The sequence below is a fragment of the Hermetia illucens genome, chromosome 5, assembly GCF_905115235.1.
Source record: "Hermetia illucens chromosome 5, iHerIll2.2.curated.20191125, whole genome shotgun sequence".
NCBI lineage: Eukaryota > Metazoa > Arthropoda > Insecta > Diptera > Stratiomyidae > Hermetia > Hermetia illucens.
This window is the reverse complement of record NC_051853.1, coordinates 7,236,343-7,258,623: the sequence shown is the minus strand read 5'-3', so window position 1 is coordinate 7,258,623 and position 22,281 is coordinate 7,236,343. Positions and strand designations below refer to the sequence as shown.

General features: G+C 42.4%; 1 protein-coding gene across 3 annotated transcripts in view; it reads right to left on the bottom strand.

The window, feature by feature from the left end:
• Positions 1 to 22,281, bottom strand: part of LOC119656545 (autism susceptibility gene 2 protein homolog) — an 855,308-nt gene that overhangs the window by 625,772 nt on the left and 207,255 nt on the right. For all 3 annotated transcript variants that reach the window (XM_038062905.1, XM_038062907.1, XM_038062906.1), the window contains exon 3: positions 928 to 1,044. In XM_038062905.1, the coding sequence (XP_037918833.1) occupies positions 928 to 1,044 (117 nt within the window). The remainder of the gene's footprint in view (positions 1 to 927; positions 1,045 to 22,281) is intronic.

Here is a 22,281-nt window from a genome sequence, read left to right as displayed (position 1 = left end):
CCTCTGAAGACTTCACTCCTAAGTTGGGGTATTGAGAACCTATTGGGATCGCCTAGATACGTATTTCGTCCATTCCCAATGGACTCATCAGTAGGCTTTTCAAAAAATGAACTAGAGACAGTATTGTTAAACTAGATACCTCACCCGATTGTCCAAACTGCAGTGGAGTCCCAGAGAACCCAGAGCATGTATTCTTCCACTGTCCAAGGTTTGTGTAGAAAAGGAAGAACCTAGAGGAGACTCTAGGAGAGGTACCGATTTTAATAAGATTTTCTTTTACACAAAACCTTAAAACTTAGCTGCGAGAACCACAGCTGCATATCATCGTTGTGTACATGTTGCAAAGTGCTATGAAAAATAATCGAAAGAACACTCGAACCGTTCTTGAAAAACATTTTTGACGAACACCAGCAAGAATTTCAAAGTGTAAAGCGATTTTCGAACGCATTGATTTGAATTTTTTATACATTGCGCCGCGACAAAAACTGACATTTTTGATCTTTTATGAGTGTAAATGCAAGAAAGAAAAGTAAACCCCTTTGCGTTCAGGACAATTGCTTAAATTAGTCCAATTTACCCGAAAGATACAAAACAAGGTCTTCGATGCATAGCGTATTAGAAAAAACTGCATGCAATTAGAAAATGTCATAATTTTTACATAGCCAAGAGGAAGTGTAGATTATTGTAATGGAGTTAAGCAGTTAGTTGGACAAACCATACCAGACAATGTACCGTAAGAGAAATATATGTACACAGTTTTCCATTTCAGAATATTCAAACCACATTTTATCTCCCCATAAACTCCATATTCGAATTGCCAATACGTAAAAACTAACTTACAAAAAGTGGTCATTCATGTCAAAGTTCCAAACAAAACTATCTACAAAATTTACCCAAAGTTTCAACATTTCTACAAATGATACTTACATCACTTAGCCTAGAGCTATCTGCATCACGTGGTGCTACAGATGATGTTGTTAACCGTTCCGATGCTCGACCGCTGTCATCTGAAGTTCCAGCATCTTGAGCGAGTGTAATTGAATTCTGGAATTGAAAAGAAAATTAATTAGTTAAGTTCCCAGCGTCGTTTCGAATCCGATTTACTATATCTATGTCCAAGTAAACTATGGTGAATAGAGTCTCAGGGCAAGAAAACCTGTTTAAAGATAGTCTCTGCCTAATTGGTTAAGATATTCACCGAATTTTTAACGCAAGCAATAGTCAAGGTGTTCTAAATCTTTCTCGATTTGTACCCGGATGTATCTTTATCTTATGATAACTCTTTATGCCTCATTTAAGTAACAGCTTGATGATACATAAATAATCTCACGCAGCTTCAACACTCATCACACATAATTACGTTTGAGTAACGCAGAAGCGCGCATTTTCCAACGGTAGCGAAATTCATAAAAAGAAAATTTCCTAGCACTTTCCGCCTTGCCTAATAGCCTTCCTACATCTCCCGGAGTTCAATTAATTCTATTTAATTAAACCCGTTAATTTCCCATATTGCCCCTCATTAAACATTGTATCATTTTCGATTATAATATCGAATATCTAATCATCATGTAAATTAACGTGCAATTAAAACCCCTACGCTGGCATTAACCAAGCCAGCCGGACTGAGTCCATTCGAGAATATACTCGTAATTATCATGGTTGCCACTTCACAACATGTCTGACATCTAAATGTGATTATTAGCTCCGTAGAGTGTTGAGCAAAATCTAATGAGTCTAAATAAAATTGTGGATGAGTATCTAATTCGCAAGCCCATTTGTTTTGCTGTTTCTCTAAACACAAACATTACATGGCAAATTAATTATACCATTTGGAAATTACCGAGTAAATTTACCATTGCGCATTGCATGGGGTGGGTTGGATTTTCACTTGACTGGCGGGGAGGACTTGAGGGAATCCATGGGGATTCTGTTTACAGTCGGTTTTGTAGCAGTTCATTACGGCAAAGAGGAATCAGGTTTAGGGTTAGAGATTGGCGAAATTATTGTTGATATTTGGAGAAGAGATGGGAATATCTATAAACTTGGGATTCTACTCAAAAATAAATAGATCTGGAAAGACCATCGTTTTAGAAATGGTTTAGGTAAGTGGTAGACGTAAATAAGACATGCATTTCGTAAGTCCACCAACGGTAGCGTCCTAATTACAATAAAAGATACACTCCTCGTCGAACTCATCGTCTCCTCATCTGGCCCTCCTTCGGACTGTATCGTTTTTCGTGTCTCTCCGCCCAACTCCCCTCCGTTCATTGTATCTTGTATAAACGTCTCTTGTGCTTGCCCTTCTCACCTGGTTAAAGAATTGTTTGAGAGTTCGCCTGAACTTCTTACTGTCAGATTCCCTTCCTTCCCTTTCTTCCTTTGCATGGATTTTAACCTCCCCATGCTCCACTGGCCTAATCATCCTCGCCTTCCAATTCCTTCCCACAATCTCTCCCACTCTTCTCTTCTACTTTCTTCCTTTATGAACACTCGCATTTCAATACCACCAAAAACTCCTTGCGCCACACTCTCGATCTCCCCTTTTCCAACTTCCACGATCGCCACATCCCTTCATTGCCTTGCACATCCGCATATGTCAAAACTGACACTCACCACCCCCACTTGAATTTGAAGCGGAGTTCCCTTGATCAAACTCCAAAACTGTGCTTAAATCTACTAAGTTCAACTTCCGCAAAGCAAACTTAGACGGTCTCAACTCAACTTTAGCGTCTATCAGCTGCATTTACATGTTACACCCTTGGAATCTTTGATAAAATCTTGTCCGGTCTCCTCTCCTGTTATATCCTTTCTTCCCCTGCTTGCTGGCGTTCGTACCCAACTTTGTTTACAACTAAGATCCTTAATAACATTCACCCGAAGCATGCGCAGCGGAAGAAGCCTCGGATTTCTAAGAATGATGCCAACCTTGCTCACTTTAAGGCTATCCGATCCACTGTTTAGTCCATGATTAAAAATGTCTATAAAAATAATATACTTGTTGAGCTTCGAAGCCGCCCTTGTCCGCGGTACCTTAAAACCGCTTTGGTCTCACACTCGCTACTCCCGTAATCCCACCCAATCTCTCCCTTCTTCCATCAGCTTTGCTGATTCCACTGGCAGCTCTCGCACAACAATCCTGCGACCTTCTCTGCTCCTATTTCTCTTCCGTGTTTTCTGCCTCGGCCGCATCATCACCCTGTAGGCCTCTTTTAACTGCAAACTGCTCCGAATATCTGGCCATTAGTAGTTGAGTTCCTCATTGGTAGTCTTGACCCTAATGGGCTTCCATACCGCTTACTTTTTAACTGTAGAAAACACATTTCCCTCCCTCCCTGTAAAATCTAGAATAACATTCTAAAAGAATGCTACTTTCGCCCATCTCTGGAAAGACGCCCTTATCATCCCTATCCTCAAGAGCGGAGACCTTTCTCTTCCCTTGCTCCGAAATTCTCAAGAGATACGTCAACGACTGGTTGGTCACCTCCTTGCCAAAGAGCAGCATGGTTTCGTGAAACAAAGATCTACGACTTCAAACCTTCTGGTCTTTACCAACTTCTTTGTTAAATGCTTTAACCTACGACAGGAAGTACATGCTATTTATACTAATTTCTCCAAAGCCTTTGATACCGTTGACCATAATATTCTCCTCTCTAAACTCTCATCACTCAATCATCTCCTAGCTTTCCTCCTATCTCTCATACCGTTCCTGCAGAGTTTCTTTCCATGGGTACTCATCTTATTCCTTCCTCTGGTGTTCCCCAAGGATCTACATTTACCCCCTACTTTCCCAGTTTTTTTCATCAATGACCTCGCCTCCATTTTCACCTGCTCGTGCTTGCTTTACGCCGACAACCTTAAATTATTTGCCTCTGTTTCGTCTCCGCTGGACTATGCTCTCTTGCAGTCTAACCTTGGTACTCTGATCCATTGCTGTTCGGTTAACAAACTAACACTGAATATCACCAAATGTCACTGGATGTGCTATTTCCTTAAACCCTTCCCAACATCCTTTTCCTATTCACTTAGTGGACCTTTTACTACTGTCCTCTTCCAAGACCCGGGTGTAGTATTCGATGACAAGCTTCGTTTCAAATTCCCACTTCGCTGACATCATCAATAGAGCTTCCAAAATGTCTGGTTTTATCCTACGTTCTTCCTCCGACTTTACCTCAATTTAGCCCTCCTTAACTCTGTTCAATTCCCTTGTCAGAAACATTAGTTTGGTCCCCCCTCCGCATTTGTGACTATCGCTCTTGAAGTTGTACACCGTAAATTCACTCAGACTCTCTTTTCCAAAAAGAACCTTCCACGGGTTGACTATATGCCACGGCTCCGCACACTCAATCTCTCTTCCTTGCAACAACGCCGCATCTTCCTTGATATGTGTACCCTTTTCAAACTCTGTAATTGCCTGATGAACTGCTCTGTCAACTCTGATATTATTTTCCGCGCCGCCTCTCATAATGCACTTAGTGCGAACATTTTTGAAGTACCGTTCCCGAAGATATGCCGATCCTACAACGGGCTACAGCTTGGGTCCTTTGACTCTGTCTTCTTCTTTAGCTTTAAGCATAAGTCATTTACTTGCTCCTCCCTCTGAAGACAATAGACTTCCTGGGATGCCTATACTCCTCTTTGTTCTTCGCCAAATGCTCTTGGGACGACCCAATCGTCGACCATCTTGTAATGGTGATTTCCACTATATAGCGTGGCCAGCAATGCAATTGTCCCCCCTTCTTAATGCGTGACCTATCCACTGCCACTTCCGTTTTCCATGTGCGCCGACCAAGTTCTTCTTTTGACATAGTGTCAGGCCAGCGTACCACCTTGGTATGATACAGAGAGGTGTTGACGAAGGATTGGAGTTTTCGAGTGACACTGGTGGTCACCTTCTATCTGCTACTCCCATATAGCAACACAGAAAGAGAACTAGCTCAATTTCATCTTGATGTTGAGGTAACTGCATTTCCAGACTTAGACAAGGAGCTACTGCAATTAAAATCACAAGCGTGAATCTGCTGTGGCTTTAATTTTGTGCATTTCTAGAGAGGTAACAACAACGGTGAAACTACAGCCAAGTTTTCTAGTTACTTATAAACAGGACACTGTGTTTCTTGGAAAAGCAGCATACTAATGGGGAGTTCTGCCCCCACATTCTCTTATCGGTGTGTAAGGTGCGATCCTACCATATGGAGGGCAAATACAGGATTCCATGGGTTGAGAGCTAACATCTTTATGTTCTGGTCTGGACATACGCCGTCGATTTTCCGCGATTATCTCGCGTCTCCGAAAACGTAACACTCAAATTCTTGCATTTCTTGTGCTCTTTAGTTTTGCAGTTGACGTTCAAGCGGACAGGACAGCATTGCCTTAGACCTTACACTGTGAAGGTTTATGTTAGAGAGGCAGCAATACTGGAGGACCTGCATGCTCTCATTCAAAATAACCACTGTCAGTTGATTGTCTTAAGTCGTAAGTTTCCATGCCAACCGACTGACAAAAAATCTTACAGTAGTACCCTTCCCATTAGGTATATGCCGAAGTCAATTAAAGTGGTTACTCGCAAGGGGTTGAAGGGGCCATCTGGTATCTTTTAGCAAGTTTTTTTCCTAGAAAAGTTTATTTACCCAATAAATCCTTTTCACCCAAGAATGAGAGAAGTTTGTGTTTTGCTCATTTTTACGACCCGGGGTTAGTGAAAATTTTCAAGTTTCCTCGTTGGGCCAGGCTCTCCGGCCGACGGTTTTCCGCGATATCTCGCGTTTCTAGCGTCATAGTACGCACATTCTTGGATTTCCTGAATCTAGGCGGCCTGCCCATTCGAAAGAGGCATTTTTGCCATTATTGCAAATTTTTACGACCCGCGGGTGATTTTCAATTTTCCCACCATGCGGCCAGGTCCTTCGAACGTCGATTCCCTACGATGACTCGCATTTATGGTATCGTAGCACGCAAATTCTTGAATTTCCTCAATTTGGGACGCCTGCCCGGTCAAAATAGGTATCACCCGCAGCAATGCGATGTTTCTGCATTTTTGAACATTTTTAAGATCCTGGGGCCGTGGGAATTTTCAATATTGCAGGACCTTGGGGCCCCGTCAATTTTCAATTTTCCTCGATTTCTGCCAGGTTCTATGGCCGTAAATTTTCCGCTGTATTTCGCGTTCCTGACACCGTGACATGAAAATTTTGCATCTCCCAAATTCGAGCAGCCTGTTCGTTCGAACGATGTATTAACCCGGGCAATCTGGGGATTTCTCGCGTTTTCGAGACCGTAGCACGAAAATTCCTGCATTTCCTGAATCTGGGTCGCCCGCTCGTTCAAACGGGATGTCGGAAATGTTCAATTTTCTTCGACTCGGGAAGGCTTTTCGGCTGTTGATTACTCACGACATCTTGCATTTTGTAAATCTGGATCGCCTGCCCGTTTTAACGAAGTATCCCTCGCCGTAATATGATAGGGGTCGTAACGCCGTAACGCAACCGAGAAAGATGTCAGGCTGATTTGGAAAAGCTTCCGATTAGCAGACCTTCATAAAGCTGTAGTTACATCAATCTAATAAGGCAGTCGGCCAAAGCATGTGAGGTGTCCATGCCTGGATGGTGTTCATTCCTCAGTAGAAGACCAAACTACTGCTGGATTAGTAAACTGATCAGCCTGTCACGGAGCCAAAAAAGTGACTCAGAGGGCGGTAGATACAATTAAACAGAGCAAGAGGAATCGCTTTAAGGAATTCTGTTCGGAAGCACATGTAAAGCTTTCGGGGAGGGCCTAGAATCGTATTGGAGCGATGCGGTGACAGTTCATTTCCGCGGATCACGTGCCCTACCCTATTTTTGTAGCATCATCTCAGGATTATTTTTCAATCAAGAAGATGGCACTGACAACTTCCAGCGACCTCTGAATATGACAGCAATCTCGCCAGTCACCAGGAATTGCTGAAGATCTCCGGTAGAATAGAAGACGCATATCGGACATGTTCGCTGAGGTTTCCGAAGGTTGCCCGTCCGAGGGGATATTTCCATGCGCCATAGAAGCGGCAGAAGTTAGCACTACTTTATAAGGCGGGTAAAATTTCAGATGAGCCAACCTCCTACAGAAATATATGTCTTTTGGATACTTTGGGAAGAATGCTAGAGTGAGTAACCTACAATAGATTACTCTCAGTTATTGAGAGCCAGAAAGGCTCCTCAGATTAGTAGCATGAGTTCCGTAAAGCCAGGTCGACATCAACTGTGGACCTTCCTGCTCTGAAACCGAACTGCCTTGGGGATAATTCTCCGGCAGCACGAATCGTTACATCGAGTGTACTCCTGATGGGTTTTGCATCACCTTCCCAGATATGTCAAGCCTACAGAGATGCTGGTATGCAAATGACAGCTCAGAGGCCGTTTTCCCTTTGCTAATCAGAAGAAAGAAGAAAGAAACGATGCCCTACTTCAGCCGAACTTTAGATAAGACGAACAGTAGGTCTGGCTAATGTTGGGAGGACTAGCTGGTAAACCATTGGGTTTCGGCGCCTTTTGATTTTTCATAGAGAGGGTTGACTCTTTCGAGTTTTTTATAGAGGAAAGTGGGCAATCCTGGATGAATTCCACGTTGCTGGCATCAAGTTGCACGAAATGTGAGGGGAATAGTACCAAAGATTCCGCAGAGCTCGCATTTTTCGGGTTACAAGTTTATAACTGAGTCCTGGCGGGTCCTCATTTATCTTATCGATCAAGTCCTACTAGCAACGAGCTTTGCTTTTGTTCACGGCCCCACGGAGTTCCTTTTGAATGATTTGTACTCGGTTCTGCCAACAAAAAGCTTAACTGAGTCCGAAACTCTTCACTTTGATCCATATTCAAGAAGCTAGAACCATTTGAACACCGGCCTTATTGCCAGTATATCAAGACCGCTTAATTCGACACGATTCATTCCAAAGAACATTAAAATTTAAGGATCAGCATTCACACCTCGGCTATTATCTTCCCCAGATCGACCAAAACACATAAAAAGATTCTAAGCCATTTTGATGAGTTGAGAGGAAGCCTTTCTTTTGAAGGTGCGGCAGAGACTAATAAAGTTTATTGCGAAACCGTGAAATTCAATACAAGGGTGGTGTGAAGCAAAACGAAAACGAAGCAAATTAGTGAATTATTTTATAGCTCATTTAATACATTAGCACGATACACAGGAGTTTCAACACGTTCCACTTAATTAGAATTCTCTCGGTTTTTAGTGTTTTAATTTTGTTTTTAATGTGCTCCCAGTCTAGGCGTATGTACTTATAGGTGCATGGCACATATAGCGTGAAAGTATACGCTGATTGTTTCCATCAGTCGAATGAGTTATGCTTTGGCGATTCTTTCCTTGAAATTGATTTTAATAGGCATTAAATTCGTTTACAATTAGCGTAATTATAGTGGAGGTGTTGGGTCGTGTCTGTGTTCGATTTAAGAGAGAAGGGGGTGAATCAGCACCCTGAGAGTGGAGGTATAAAAGAGAAGGGGGTGAGGAAGCACCCTTAGAGTGGAGGTATTGGCCCGTGCCTATGCTCGATTTAAAAGAGAAGGGAGTGAGTCAGCACCCTTAGAGTGGAGATATTGGGTCGTGTCTGTGCTCGATTCAAAAGAGAAGGGACTGAGTCAGCATCTTTAGAGTGGAGGTATTGGGCCGTGCCTATGCTCGAATTAAAAGAGAAGGGAGTGAGTCAGCACCCTTAGAGTGGAGGTATTGGGCCGTGCCTATGCTCGATTTAAAAGAGAAGGGAGTGAGTCAGCACCCTTAGAGTGGAGGTATTGGGGTGTGTCTGTGCTCGATTTAATAGAGAAGAGAGTGAGTCAGCACCCTTAGAGTGGAGATATTGGGCCGTGTCTGTGCTCGATTCAAAAGAGAAGGGAGTGAGTCAATACCCTTAAAATGGAGGTATTGGACCGTGTTTGTGTTCCATTCAAAGGCCACTTCTCTTTGAGTCAGCACCCTTAGAGTTGATAGATGTAACTACAAGTCCTGATTCCAAACAAGTGAAATTCCATTTCCATTCCATTTAAAATTATCGAAAAAATCTTCCCACAAATTTTATCCGTGACTTCCAACCGCTACCAAATTACCACCGTTATTGCTGCGACCATATTCTCATTCATATCTACTCACAAATAATTTATATTTTGGCCATAATTCTGTCAGCTTTACTGCTAAATAACCATGAATACAACACTTCCCCCGCCCATCTTGCTCGTTCCGCACCGTAGTCTGGTACAAATCACTGTCGATTTAAAGCCTTATAAAGCTGACAATCCTAAGGAGACAGTAATCGTTTCTAAAGCGGATCCCATAAACTCCTAAGGAAATGTCGTTTGCTAGAAGCACAGACACACACATCCAGTCGGAGCAATACCCACTGCTCGCGGGGGTAGATGGTGTTTTTATGTTTGCCATTTTTGTTCCAGATTTATCATAACACTTAGCGTACACTTTTTATGCTATAATTGAAGAAAAAAGGAGTTGGTGAGTGTGGAACAGCGACCAAAAGCATATTATGTCGTTCAACGGAGTTTCTATTGTGCTGACAGTGCGTAGGTCCCCGACGAAACTACCTTGCAAACAATATTTTCCGCCTGGGCATTGCCTTTTCGAGGGGTTTTCCACTCCTTCGAGCAAGTGACATTCGACTCATAACGACGAACGAAGGATGTAATTTCCAAAATTCTGTCTCGGAAGAGGAAAGGCGAATATAACGAAAAAAAAAAAAACTGGAAAAATGTATATCCTTAGAGGAGCGACATTATGCCAAGAAAAGAAAATCGCCCATAAGAAGATAACATAACGAGCAACTGTCTCATTTTTATCACATTTTTATACTCTAAAACGATTTGGTAATCCTTGGAAGATATCCTCGTCCCGCCGCTCGCTCAGCCTGCGAGCAAGGAGCAGGACAACAGGGGGATATAATTCCTTTCCTTGACTCTGTTCTTTTTGTCAGTGATGGTGGTGGTATTATGTTATGAAGAGCTTTTCAAAAGATTAGGCACAAACTGTTCTGTTGTTGCCTCTGCATGGCCTTCCCCATAGAAGGAACAGACAGAAATAAGGACGAAAAGTATGTGAACGAACTTCTCTCTGAAGCGTTGAAACCTACTCGGCTTTGTGATGTGTTTGAGACAGACGACAAGGGAATGCCAGAGGGAGGAAGATGGGTAAATTTGGAGTTGATATCCTAAATATGGTACGAAAATTTCACACTATATTATATTGTACATTGGTTTGTTATGTGTGTCAGATTGTCATAAAAATTTAATGGACTGGAAGAAAAGGATTTCGTTTCTTTTTTTTTTGCGCTACTCTTTATATTGGCGCTTTATTCGCTATTGTGCAGATGACGATGGGGAATTCATAGATTTTCATTCGTGTTTTGCATTTTCTTGGGCAGGTTTCGGTCTATTCAGTGCTATTTTTTGGTCTATTCGTTTTTATTGGTATTTTTTATTAATGCAAGCCGGAGGAATAATAGAGACATCGAAAAACGGAAAATATTAGAGAGATTGGGGACGAATTGTTGCCTTGCTGCCCAAAAATTATAAACTGGAATATATCTGAAGTGCTTTTGGATAGTTCAGACTCAATATTGCGATGTAATAATTTATTATTTAAAAGAAGGAGTTAGGAAAATAGCCCAGAATTATTGAATTTTGACATTTTGACGTACAATAACTTTGTTAATAATAATTGTTAGTCCATCAAACTTTCCGAAATTGTGCATTATATTATTACGTATGATGGTACCAAATTTTGCACTACTAGATGTGCAGATATCGGAATGAGATGTATTTTGAGGCGCCGATTCTACATAAGTGCACCATTGTGATTTTTTTCAGATTTTTCGGTTGGATAGGTTCCGAGAACGAGCCCTGTTAGACTTTTCTGGCATATATTTTAAGCCTTCAGCTGCCTACGTTTCCCTCAATATCAGAAGTAAGACCATTTTTGAAAAGTACTAATCAGACCTTTTCATTTGATATCCCACATGGCTATATTCTGTAAAAGAAAAATTTACTCCTCTCTTTCGCATGTATGGGGAGTCCGCCCCCTCTCCCTTCTTAGACTCAATAAAGGGATTCACGGGTCACATTTTCTCACCAAATTTCGGATGTGACAGATAGACAGACAGACGATTCTAATAAGGTTTTGTTTTTGAGTTGGGTAGCTTCCGAAAATGAGTCATGTCTCTCTTTAAGTGTGCACATTTTGATCCCTTACTCGCACATTTTGTAATTTGTATCAAAATTAAAATCTGCTTGTGCAAGTACTAACTGAGACCTTTCATTTGATGTCTCACATGGATACATTATGCGAAAAAAATGTTCATCCCCCTTTGCATGTATGGGTGTAAATTTATATCACTCACTGTCTGCATGTGATTTCATAGTTCCCAAATGTCCACGAAATTTCGTTTGAATCAGTGTAGTCGTTTCGGAGAAAACTTCATGTGACAGGCAGACAGACAGTGAATTGATTTAAAAAATCCTAAAAAAATAAATCAACGCTATCCAAAAATTATTCGGAGCTTTTCATCTGTTTCTTCGAATCTCCGTTCTTTATCAGGGATATCAGATTTGCACCCTCTTAGACACAGCCAACCAACAGGTTCCATCGCTTTAACCATGGTGAATTCGATGTTGACGACCAAAAATGTTCGAAGACGCGAAATCGGAGGAATTGCTCGGTGAGGTTCCGTACCAAATGCAGGACTAATTTGCTTCGTTAGCAGGAGTTAACCACCGAACCATTACCAAGCGTTAGGAATGTATAAAAAACAAGGAAAAATAGATTCATTACAACAACTCAAAGAAAGAAAGTCATGGGGACTGCCCGACTATTCCTCTACGTCATTGGCTTAACCGAATATACATACCGCGAAGGTTATGCTGTATATTTGGTATATTTGGTGGGACCAGGTCGGTCAGCTTCAAACAAAACCATCACTGGGGAACGGCACGCACATTAATCAATGCGATTCAGCCGCACACTGTGCGAAAAACCATCATAATATGAGCAGAGGAACGAAAAGTGATTCTACTGCATAACAACACTCGGCCCATGTTGCCAAACCCGTTCAAACCGACATGGAGACGCTCAAATGGGAACTCCTATTCAGTTGCTATATTCCACAGATTATTTTGCGATGTCGTGGTTTTAGATATCTCACTCTTCCACAGAGCAATCAGGCCCCCTCCACCCTCACTTCTAGAAGGCGAACTGGAAACTCATCAACCAAACCCTCAAATCCAAACTTATAATAAATCGCTCCTCTTCCCTTCCAACGTAACAGTTTCCAACGATACCATAGCTTGGAGAGTTGGTCAATACACTGAAGTAGTTCAGCAAGTATGTGACAAACGGATACCATCTCTTTTGTAACGCGCAGACTATTTACGAATAGATACTCTCCGCACTCCTCTTTTCTCCGTGACGAAATCCGTCCCCTTGGCAGGTCAATCCGCGAAAGAATCTTAACCCTTTATACCAATCACCTCCACAAACGCTTCTCCAGCAAAGAACTGAACCCTGACACCTTCAGGGAACTCGGTAAAACTTGCCCTCATCTAGGCAACTCAACTCAACAAATCGCTATCCTTCCGTAAAATATTTGCACTCCCGAAGTGTACATTCCAGCCAATCGCTTCCTTCAAGCGCACCACCGAACCCTTCATATTCGTGATCAACCCTTCGAAAGTTCGAGCGGACCATTATATCCCTGATCGATTGGCACTGTGATTTCAACAACACTCTTCCTGAGTTCCAATTTGCCAACCGATCTAAACACTCGGTTAAGCACGCACTTTTTGACGCCAAGACTCATATCCTTCTAGGTATCCATCGGAAGACAGCCACCATAGCCTGCCTCCTTGACTTAAGGAAAGCTTTCAACTTCGTATGGCAATACGGACTCGCGTAGAAGCTTCCCGAGATCCTCAATTTCCATCCGCACCTCTCTAAGCTAATTCTTTACTTTCTAAGCGGGCGGAAATCCATAGTCAATGTCCAACAGCATTTTTCCTCGTTGCATTCTTTATACTTCCACCAAAGGCATCTCCCACGGTAAAGGTCGTCTGAATTCTTATTTAGATGAGCTTTACCATTATTTCACCCATTGGAAACTTTCCTTAAATCCCGACAAATCTGAGACCATCGTCTTTCATGAAAACATGTGAACGAATGTGGGGGAAAATCAGAACTTTGTCACTCAAAATTCACGCAATCCTATTACCACGGTGAAAGAAGGCACATACCTCGGAGTGACATAAGCAGCTTATCCGACCATTCCCCATCTCAAATGGAACGACTCCTTCGCCACTTCCAATCACAAAACCGCTCATTTGATTCCCAAGGTAGAGTAGTCTTCAATACCAGCAATTACTCCAGCTCCTAATTTTTTAACCCGGTTCCCATGATAACCTTCGTGACTAAAACCACTTCAAATGGGTCTCCTGCACACTCCGGTCTGGTCGCCCTAGCTAGACTTTGAGAGCATTCGCCTCGTGCATCATGACCAGCAATACAATGTGAATACAGCGTTTTCCGGTGCTAGCGCTTTTAGGTTCTCCTTCGCCACTTGGTGTTGAGTTAGCCAAAAGGGTCGCTGCTTCACCCCCTCTGAGTAGCAGAGCGGACAGTACACATACAACGATTAGCAAACGGGAAATGATCTGGTTGAAGTGTGTACTTTGTTGTAGCATCCAATATTCGAGTTCGAGGACGACAGCCATATATAGCCTTCGATTCGAAGACTTGCTCCTTGGTTGCTTATAGTAAATTCCAATTGCCTGGTGTGATGTGAAGGTGCTATTTACCTCGAAACTTGAGAGACTCACCATCATGGGTGCCAAAACTTACGACTGCCGCAACATACTTTCTACTAAAAGGGCTTGGTCTTTCTTCTTCTTTTTCTTCAGCCTTTGTCCCGTTCCCAAGCGGGGTCGGCTCGTCGTGATCGGCTTCGCCATTTGGCTCTATCGAATGCCTGATCTGGGTGCAATCTCGAGGCTTTCAAATCCCCATCCAGCGTATCAAGCCACCGTTGCTTAGGTCTGCCTTTTGGTCGTTTACCATCGACTTCGATGTTCAGACCAATCTTTGCAAGTGAATTCTCGTTTGCACGAATTGCGTGACCATACCATCGAAGACGCCTCTCTCGCAACTTTTCCACGATCGGTGCAACCCCATAACGAACGATGGATATCCTCATTTCGGATGTGATCTAAACGTGTGACGCCACTAGTCCAACGTAGCATCTTCGTCTCCATTACCGCGAGACGCCGTCCATTGTCTTTTATGGTCGGCCAACACTCAGAACCATAGAGAGCGACTGGACGGACAACATTGCCGTAAATTTTAGATTTGAGACGTTCGTTGATACGTCGATCACAAAGGACACCAGTTGTGGAACGCCACTTCATCCAGGTTGCATTAATGCTATAGCATTGACCCGAGATATTTAAATCGCTCAGTTCTGGATTGCCGCTGACAGTGATTATGCCTGTTTCATGGGAACTGGTCGTCAAAAATTTAGTTTTATTCAGATTCAATCTGGTTTATACTGAGTGCAGGCTCAGAATTCAGTGGATGCAAGGCATATCTAACACCTCTGCCACAACTAAGGGGTATGGCATCCGAGTTGTACAGCGCAACTCCACACTTGAGCCCCAAGCAGCTCTCTGCCCGCGATGTAGGCAACGAAACATTTCCACCAGTCAACTACTCTTCTGCGTACAATACAACACAAAACACACAAGACTGGTGGCTGTCCACCACAGCCGCTATGGTCATTCGCCCATGATACTTCAAGTGGAGCAGCGTTGAGGAACATCCCCCTTCCTCGGGAGGCAGCACGCGCGAATTCATTAGCGTATTGAAGTGTGCTAGCACTGGCTAAAATCATAGATACCATTCACTACGTGAACGCCCATATCGTCTAGATCACGGATGTCACATTATGCTGGACAGACACAAAGGACATGCAACCTGCCCTTTGAGTCTGTTTCACACAAAACACAAGCCTGACTGGAGGCAAGGCTCCGCGTGAAGAGAAACTCATTCAAACTACCATGCCCCGTCAGGAGGAAGCCTATCTCAAGCCCGAAGTCCACGACGGAACTTCCTCTGGCAGACAAATTTCTGACGTACTCACACGTGACCCGACCATTCCCACATTCGTTCCATCTAAGCTGCCACTTAGATATTGCACTTTGATGTAACACCTTTTGGATTTACATTTACTAAGTCTGTTTGCAGCAAAGGTACGTCTCTCCTGATCCTGTACGCCGTGGTACGTCGGACTACCTGCAGATCAAGAGGAGGAACACCCAACAAGACCTGCATGGCGTCGGTCGAGACCGTACGACATACAGGAAGACAGGCTAACCACGCCACACCCTGGCAAGCGTAGAACAGTTTCCTGCCCTGTGCCGTCGTTACAGAGTCACACAACATAGAGGACCCGTACGTAGAACATCCAAGATGGATATGGATCTAGCAGCTCTCCTGCTTAAACCCCACTCACACCTGATAAGACACTTTAACATACACACCAATTTAATACGCTCCCGCGATCATGACTGGCAAGTATGTTAAGGCATCCAGGGCCGATCGACGTAGGCCAGTCGCTGGACCATAATCCTCTCCAGGACCTTGCCAAGGGCCAGTCAGCACATCTCAGCCAGGTGACTTCCGAGACCTGAGCCTCGCCAGGCTCTCCTCATTCTGACACCTCAAGGGTCCTCTCTTTTTTCCGCTCCATCAGAAGACACCGAAGGTTCAGATCTCAGAGTTTCGCTGACAAGTGGAACTGCTGCAAATGTCGGCAATGATTGTGGAAGTGGAGGATATGCAAATTCCTCGGTTGAAATCTGCTCGAAACATTTTCACCATCTATACGTTGCGGTTCGACGGTCGATAAGCAAAATACCGTCGGCCGATAAGCAAAGTACCGTTCTTGTCATTAACGCAACAGAAGTGTTCGATACCCTATGAGCGTTCATCTCGTCTTTTGGCAAGTCGATACAGATATTTCACGCCATCCCAAGTGTCCAATTTAAATTCCTCATCGACGAGCACTGTGATTCCAACAGCGCTCTTCTTGAGTTCGAATTCACCAACGAAACTAAACACTCGGTTGAGCACGCACTTCTTGTCCCCAAGACTGATATTCTTCGTCGACTTAAGGAGAGCTTTCGATTTCGCATGGTATGTTCACCGCAGATATCCTCAAACCAACTCCACACTAATTTTCTATCCGAATCCTACGATATGCAGATGAACTTATCCTTTATACTTCCACCAAAGACACCCCCCACGGTGAAGCACGTCTGAATTTTTATTTAGATGAGCTTTACCATTATTTCACCCGTTGGAAACTTTCCGCTCCAAACCGAATTGTCTACAAGCCCTGCCAAACCCCACGTATCGATGTCTTCCTTAATCATCATGTCCTTAACTTCCTGGTCCAATGTCAATCCCACCCTAATCCTATTGTTTCCAAGGCCATGTAGATCGAGACAGTTGAAAATAACCTTCGTCGGACTCATCTGTTTTCCCAGATCCTCTTATCCCTCCAATCACAAACTGACTGTTTGATTCCCAAGGTAGAGTAGTCTTCCACACCGGCAATTACTCCGACTCCCGATTTTTTAAACCTTCCCATCATTAGGGCCCCTCCTAGTTTCTGATTCTCTCCCCTCTTCCGCATGTCACCCATCCTGCTCCCTCTCCTTTTTCCTTAGCCGTTGTAATGAATTGTATAATATCATATATAAAGGGGCAAACAAGAAATTGACGTCACTTCGATCACGCTGCTCCCAGGGCAAAGGTGAGGCAGCCTTTGATGAGTTGCCTCTGCCCTGGACGAAACCGTTGTCTATTTTTGAGTATAAAGATGTTCAAAAAGCTCTGAAAATAATTGATCGCTTTAGCTAGACGTTGGGAGCATTCGCCTAGTACATCTCGACCAGTAAGTCAAGGTGAATACAGGTGCTGCTCCGTCTGCCTCTTCATCCCCTCTGAGCACCAGAGCGGAAAATATACAAAAAACGATTAGTAAATGGAAAACAATCTGGTTGAAGTATGCACTTTGTTGAAACAGGTCTAGGTCTGCCTAAATTCGAAAGGCTCTTGCTGAGGATTCCTAACAGGAAGTGAGGTTGTCAGCTTTGCCTAAAGCCTAACATTGCAGGACTAGGTTTTTTTTGCCCCAAGAGGTAAGCCTTCCATCCAATGACACATGGTCTGACTGATCAGCAGTTGCGCTCATATGAAGACATCGATGAATGGCTTGATTCGTGGATAGCCTCAAGAGACGAAAACTTTTATCGTAACGGTATTCGAGCTCTGGCAGAAAGATAGGAAAAAGTTGAAGCCACTCATTGGCAGTATTTGTACACCACGCTTCAAGTATGAAAGGTTTTGTTGATCTGTTATGTAATAATAATTGGGTACACGATGGTTTCATTTATACATTGTTCGCAGTATATATCCGTTGAACATATCCAATATTGAATTCGATGTGGCCGTGACATTTGTCTGTTAGAGAGTACCAATTTGACACAAAAGAGGCAACCTTGACCTACTATAAGTCTGTTAATAATGATAGGATTTCCACCAAACTTTCCAGTATGATGCTTCAATGAAAGCCTATATTAATGCAATACATTTTACGGGTCTAGAACCAACTTATGGGGGGTTCGCAGTAAATTTGAAAAATACATTTATTTACTATTATTAAATCCATTTAAGTAGATCCTCCGTACCGAGGGTAATTCAGGGCCTAGGTGTTATATAGGTGCCTCATTATAATTTTTTTCACATTTTTCTTGTGGGTAGTTTCTGAGAAGATTTAAGTGACTTTTCTAATTCCTCTCAGATACTATACAGAATAGTTCGACGCTTTGGAATCCCTAGAAAATACTGTGAATGATATAGGAAGCGCTGGAGAACAAAGAGCTACGGGCGAAATTCACAGATAACATACATAATCAAGAGTTCTTCAACAGACTCTTGCCCAAAATAGTAGAAGGCGTCCATTAGGCGTGCGTTACGAGGTAGTTATATGATCGCGCAAGATTCTCAAAAACAAAGATACCTTTACTGGAAAAATCCGTTGCCTGTACCAATAGTCATTAAATGGTCAGCATATACGATCCGATCGTGGTGGTTCCCCGTCATAATGAGGCTAAGGATCGAAATTCAGCGATTGTGGCAGGAAGGGTAAGGTTGGGATGACACCATTTCTGGCCCGCCCAGGAAACAATTGGAGAGGAGGTTTCGGCGTACGACTGATTACAGCTCGGGGACGTGTAACGCATGTTAAGACACGAAGAAACTAGGTTGGCCAAGTATGCACTATCCCAAAATTTGAATTGGAGAGCACAGTCCTTCTGGTAGAGCTGTTTAAGGAGATACGCGATAGGCTTGGTGAAATCGCTTTGTGCCGGCTCCCTAGCCAAAAACCATTTGAGAACAAGTTCATAAAGAAAAGAGTAGCTTACAATTAGCTTTTATCGCCTGACAGCATACATCATATAAAATCCAGCTCCTGCCGATTGTGCATCAAGAGGTATCAGTTGGTAAAGCATTTGTGGTTCAGCGGACCCCGTTTCTAGAGGAAGAGTTTCCTCGAACAGGATATTTCCCTTCAGAACTAGAAACAGTAGCGTACTTGATTGATGAAAGTTCGGAATTAGAATCTTCATCAAACTTCATAAAGCGGTTTTCGAGTCCACCACGTCTCCTAAACGCTGGAGGAGCGGTGAGTCAGGAACTTTTTCAGTTCAGTAGCTAGAAAGGGCTGAATGCGCGGTGATAAAATATCACCAAGATCAAGCAATTGGTTAGAATTCGGAAGGGGGTACCAGTGGAAAAGGATAATTGGTAGTCAACACTCAATCCTTTTATAGAAGAGAGTTCCGGACTCCTTCACGTAGGGGGTCGTTTAGAACAGGCGCTTGTGCCTTTTGATAATAAGGCAAGTGCACGAGCGGAATCAACATTATGGGGTCGGTCTAAAAATGACGATATTACGGGGAAAATACTATTATATTATTTAAAAGAAGGAGTTAGGAAAATAGCCCAAAATTATTGAATTTCGACATTTTTAGGTACAATAACTTTGTTAATAATAACTGTTAGTCCTTCAAACTTTCCAAAATTGTGTATTATATTATTACTTATGATGGTACAAAATTTTGCACGTCTAGATGTGCAGATATCGGAATGAGATGTATTTTGAGGCGCCGATTCTACATAGGTGCACCATTGTGATTTTTTTCAGATTTTTCGGTTGGATAGGTTCCGAGAACGTGCCCTGTTAGACTTTTCTGGCATACATTTTAAGCCCTCAGCCGCCTACGTTTCCTTCAATATCAGAAGTAATACCACTTTTGAAAAGCTCCTGCCAACAAAGAATAGTGACAGAATGTAGGCAAATGAGAGAATTAAAATAAAAAAAAATAATAAAACATTCTTTAACAAAAAAACAACTTTCAATTCGTAAAGTCTTCGAAATTCGAGAAGAAAACACAATGACAAACGGAACAGTTGGTTCCCGAAATCCAGGATTTGGCATTGCTAGCAATAATTTCAGTGAATAGTGGAAAAATGTTCTCAATGAAACAAAACCTTAAAAATGATAATACGAAAAAGAGGTCGTGTTGATGCGCTCATACTCCAGAAAGAAGTGAACAAACGAGATGATAGTATTTCCTAATTTTGAATTGAATTGAATTTCTACAGCGAAACTGATGAAAATGACGATTAACCGAAAATGTCTCATTTAGATTAGCGCCCCAAAACTACTCAATTATGATACCATGTACGTAAAAATTGGAAGCCCCTAGCTTACTTCATCACTGCAGATGCACTTGAAAAGAGCGCACGGAGGAACTCAATACACACACCAAAGTATGCATATTTTCTGATCCCTTTCCTCCTCTGGATATGAAAACACACGTCACTATTGCAATCCATTTTTATTGATAAATAAGGACAGCGGTAAATGACTAGAATACCAGATTCTTTTTTTACCTTTCTCATTGTTCTTGCTAACTCCTAGGTCTATCTGAGGAGTTGCCTTTGCCGGGGACGAAACCATAGTTTTAATAGAAAGTTGCTAACTTTGGGTGCCCAAAAAGAGGACGACATGGACCAGAAAAGTGAGGAGCAATTTCTCTCAAATTGGTCTGGTCCGCCATCAAATGGATGGAAAATGCAGGACTCCAACAATTCCTAACAAAAATTTAATTGGTATTACTAGGTTTTCTCCCCAACACAAGTTAAATCCCTAAAACTCGCCATTTTTTAACTTTTCGACCACAGAGTGACCAGTGCATAAAGGCACTCATAACTGAAAATCTATCACATTTTGAAATTATTTCGATAAAACGGGGTAACTAAAGAAACGCCACGAAACTCAAAATCCTTATTAAGGATAATCACAACACGTGCAGAACGCAAGAGCAGGTCAGTAGAGATATGCTGGGCTCAAAGATTGACATTCAAAGTGATGCCTCACCGGCTAGCCAAAGTTGACAATTCAAGAGCGTAAGGCGAAAACAGACCCAATTTTATCATGAACCCCAGACGAATTAAGACAAGTACAATGTTCCAGCATATCAAAAGAAAGGTAGAGAAACCCGAAATCATTTTTTATATCAAAAATGGTCAACCTCTTTAAGTGACTTATTCAACACAAAAAGGAAAGACTTCAGAAGTCATCTCTCCAAATTTCTCGAAGGAATGGATGCACGCCAATATACACTGGCATCTATTGATATCAACAATTATATTCCTTTACAGCCTCCTCAGTAAATTTGATAGTTTTTGATGTACTAAAGAGTCCAGGGACGCATTATCGAAGACTTAAGGTCTAAACACTCGAAGAAAGCGTCACCCGATCTCACAAATAAAAAAAATCCATCCGGAAGCATCTCTAAGAAGACAAAGACGGCTCCAATATTAAACCCAAAGAATCCGGTTGATGAGCGAAATGGACGAAGTAAGCTCAAAAAAAAAGACCCAGACCGTTAACAGTTTCGTCCAGATGCTGTCTCACCTTTGACATGAAAGCAGCGTGATCGGAGCGGCACAGGTGTTGAACGAGCTGGAACGAAACCGTCAGCCGCTTTTTGTCCTTATTTTTGATTACTTGAATGCTAAGTCCGAAAAAAGAAATGGATGGGCCACAAAAGTATTTGGTTAGGTCTGAAAGTGAACGTGGATTTAGGATTTTATCTCTCTCTCAACTTTAGCTTTCCTGTGTGGTCACTACATGAAATGAAAAGTGACAAGCTGATTACCATATTCAACGGTGAAGGAAACTCCAGGCTAGGAATTACTTTTATCCCAGTTCTGACAGGCAATCTGATGCGATTCATAAAAACATTGGCAATGATCACCAGATACCTTTCATTAAAAAGATCAGAACATGCTCATGTTACAAAGGGGGTAACACAAGAATGGTCGCAAATAGGTACGGACAGCTGGGTCATCTGAATCCTCGTGATTTTGAAATTATACCGAAAAGCAAGAGAACGCGCGTATGACTTAAAAAAACTGTCCTGTGAAAAGGTCAAGTTTAATACTTCCGTAATCGTTCAAACTGGAGCGACAACTGACCTACATAGACCACGTATACCAATGGATGCAGCTTCGTAAAACGGAGCAAGATACTTAATGATATTTATTGTCAATTGTAGAAGTGGTGCGTGGTGTTCTTTATCAAAAGTAAATCTGAGAAAGTTGGAAAAATTATCGAATTTAACAATTTCGTCAAAACCAAACTGGGCGGAAAATAAAATGGACTGCAATTTGACGAAAAGTCTGATATCTTCGAAATCCTCAAAAAGGCGGGAACTCAGTAACTTCAAACAACCCCCCACAGTCAAACGGTATTGCTGAGCGGTAGAACAGGATTTTGATGAAGGCAGTTTTTGCTTCCCTTGCAACTAGGACTGTCGTCACCCTTCTGAGCAAAAACAATGGAGACTTCAAACAATTTAGAAACCGAGATATGACAGGAAGCATGAAAAATAGATTAACACACCTCCAAATTACGAATATCTCCAAATCTTCATACTTGCTGCGGTAAGTCACAGAGAAAAATTCGACCCGAAGGCCCTAAAAGACGTGTTTGTTTGCTATTTGGAAAATACTAAGGCAGATCGAATCTGGTTTGCACAGGCCAAGAAAATTATCATCTCCAGAAACTTAATCTTAAACCTTTTTGATGATTTCGAGGGTGATAGAGAC